Source organism: Trichechus manatus, unplaced genomic scaffold (assembly GCF_000243295.1).
Source record: "Trichechus manatus latirostris isolate Lorelei unplaced genomic scaffold, TriManLat1.0 scaffold00240, whole genome shotgun sequence".
Lineage (NCBI taxonomy): Eukaryota > Metazoa > Chordata > Mammalia > Sirenia > Trichechidae > Trichechus > Trichechus manatus.
The window spans coordinates 1516554-1517258 of record NW_004444176.1 but is presented as its reverse complement, the minus strand read 5'-3'; the positions used below and the strand labels follow the sequence as shown (position 1 = coordinate 1517258).

At 35.6% G+C, this 705-nt stretch overlaps 1 protein-coding gene across 1 annotated transcript in view; it reads left to right on the top strand.

Annotated features, from left to right (window-relative positions):
- MS4A2 (membrane spanning 4-domains A2) overlaps positions 1-705 on the top strand; it is a 15012-nt gene that overhangs the window by 10280 nt on the left and 4027 nt on the right. Inside the window, exon 5 of the mRNA XM_023743202.1 lies at positions 445-645. Within this exon, the coding sequence (XP_023598970.1) occupies positions 445-645 (201 nt within the window). The remainder of the gene's footprint in view (positions 1-444; positions 646-705) is intronic.

The following is a 705-nucleotide window of genomic DNA, read 5'->3' as shown; positions in this document are numbered from 1 at the left end:
GTTAATAACCATCTCCTGGCTTTCGTGAATGTGCCACATAGTGGGGCCTGATCATATGGGGGGTGATGATAGCAGGAGCTACTGTAAGGTCATACTTTTGGGGCATCTGCCATGTACCTCTAACTGCCTTTTGTTTTTTTACTAAATTTTGATTTTTTTTTTATTGTGAAATAATCTCAGACATACAGAAAGGTTGTAAAAATAGTACAAAGAATTCCCATAGGCCCTACTACTAGACCTCCAGATATTAATGTTTTACATTTTAGCTTTATCATTCTCTGCCTATACAACACATACACTACAGCTCTTATATAGTCTCATCTATAGACCTTATTTCTACTTCATACTTGTCCAACAAAGTCCTTTGCTCCAAAACAACTGTTTTCTGGCCCAGAATCCCATCTAGGATCCCATGTGACATTTAGTTCTCGTGCTCTAATTTAGTGGTCTAGTTTAAAAAAAAATTTGTTTTGTTGTTGTAAAAATATAGATAACATAGAATTTTCTAAGTGCCTGTTATTGTTGTTGTTGTTGGTTGTTCAACAGGAAATTGTGGCAATGCTATTGTGTCTCACCATTTTGGGGTTTTGCAGTGCTGTGTCACTTACGATCTATGGAGTTAGAGAATTACTCGAAGGAGATAAAGTAAGTACAGACTGATATTAAAGCCCGACAGTAATTACAGGTTAAAGAATTTAAATTTAA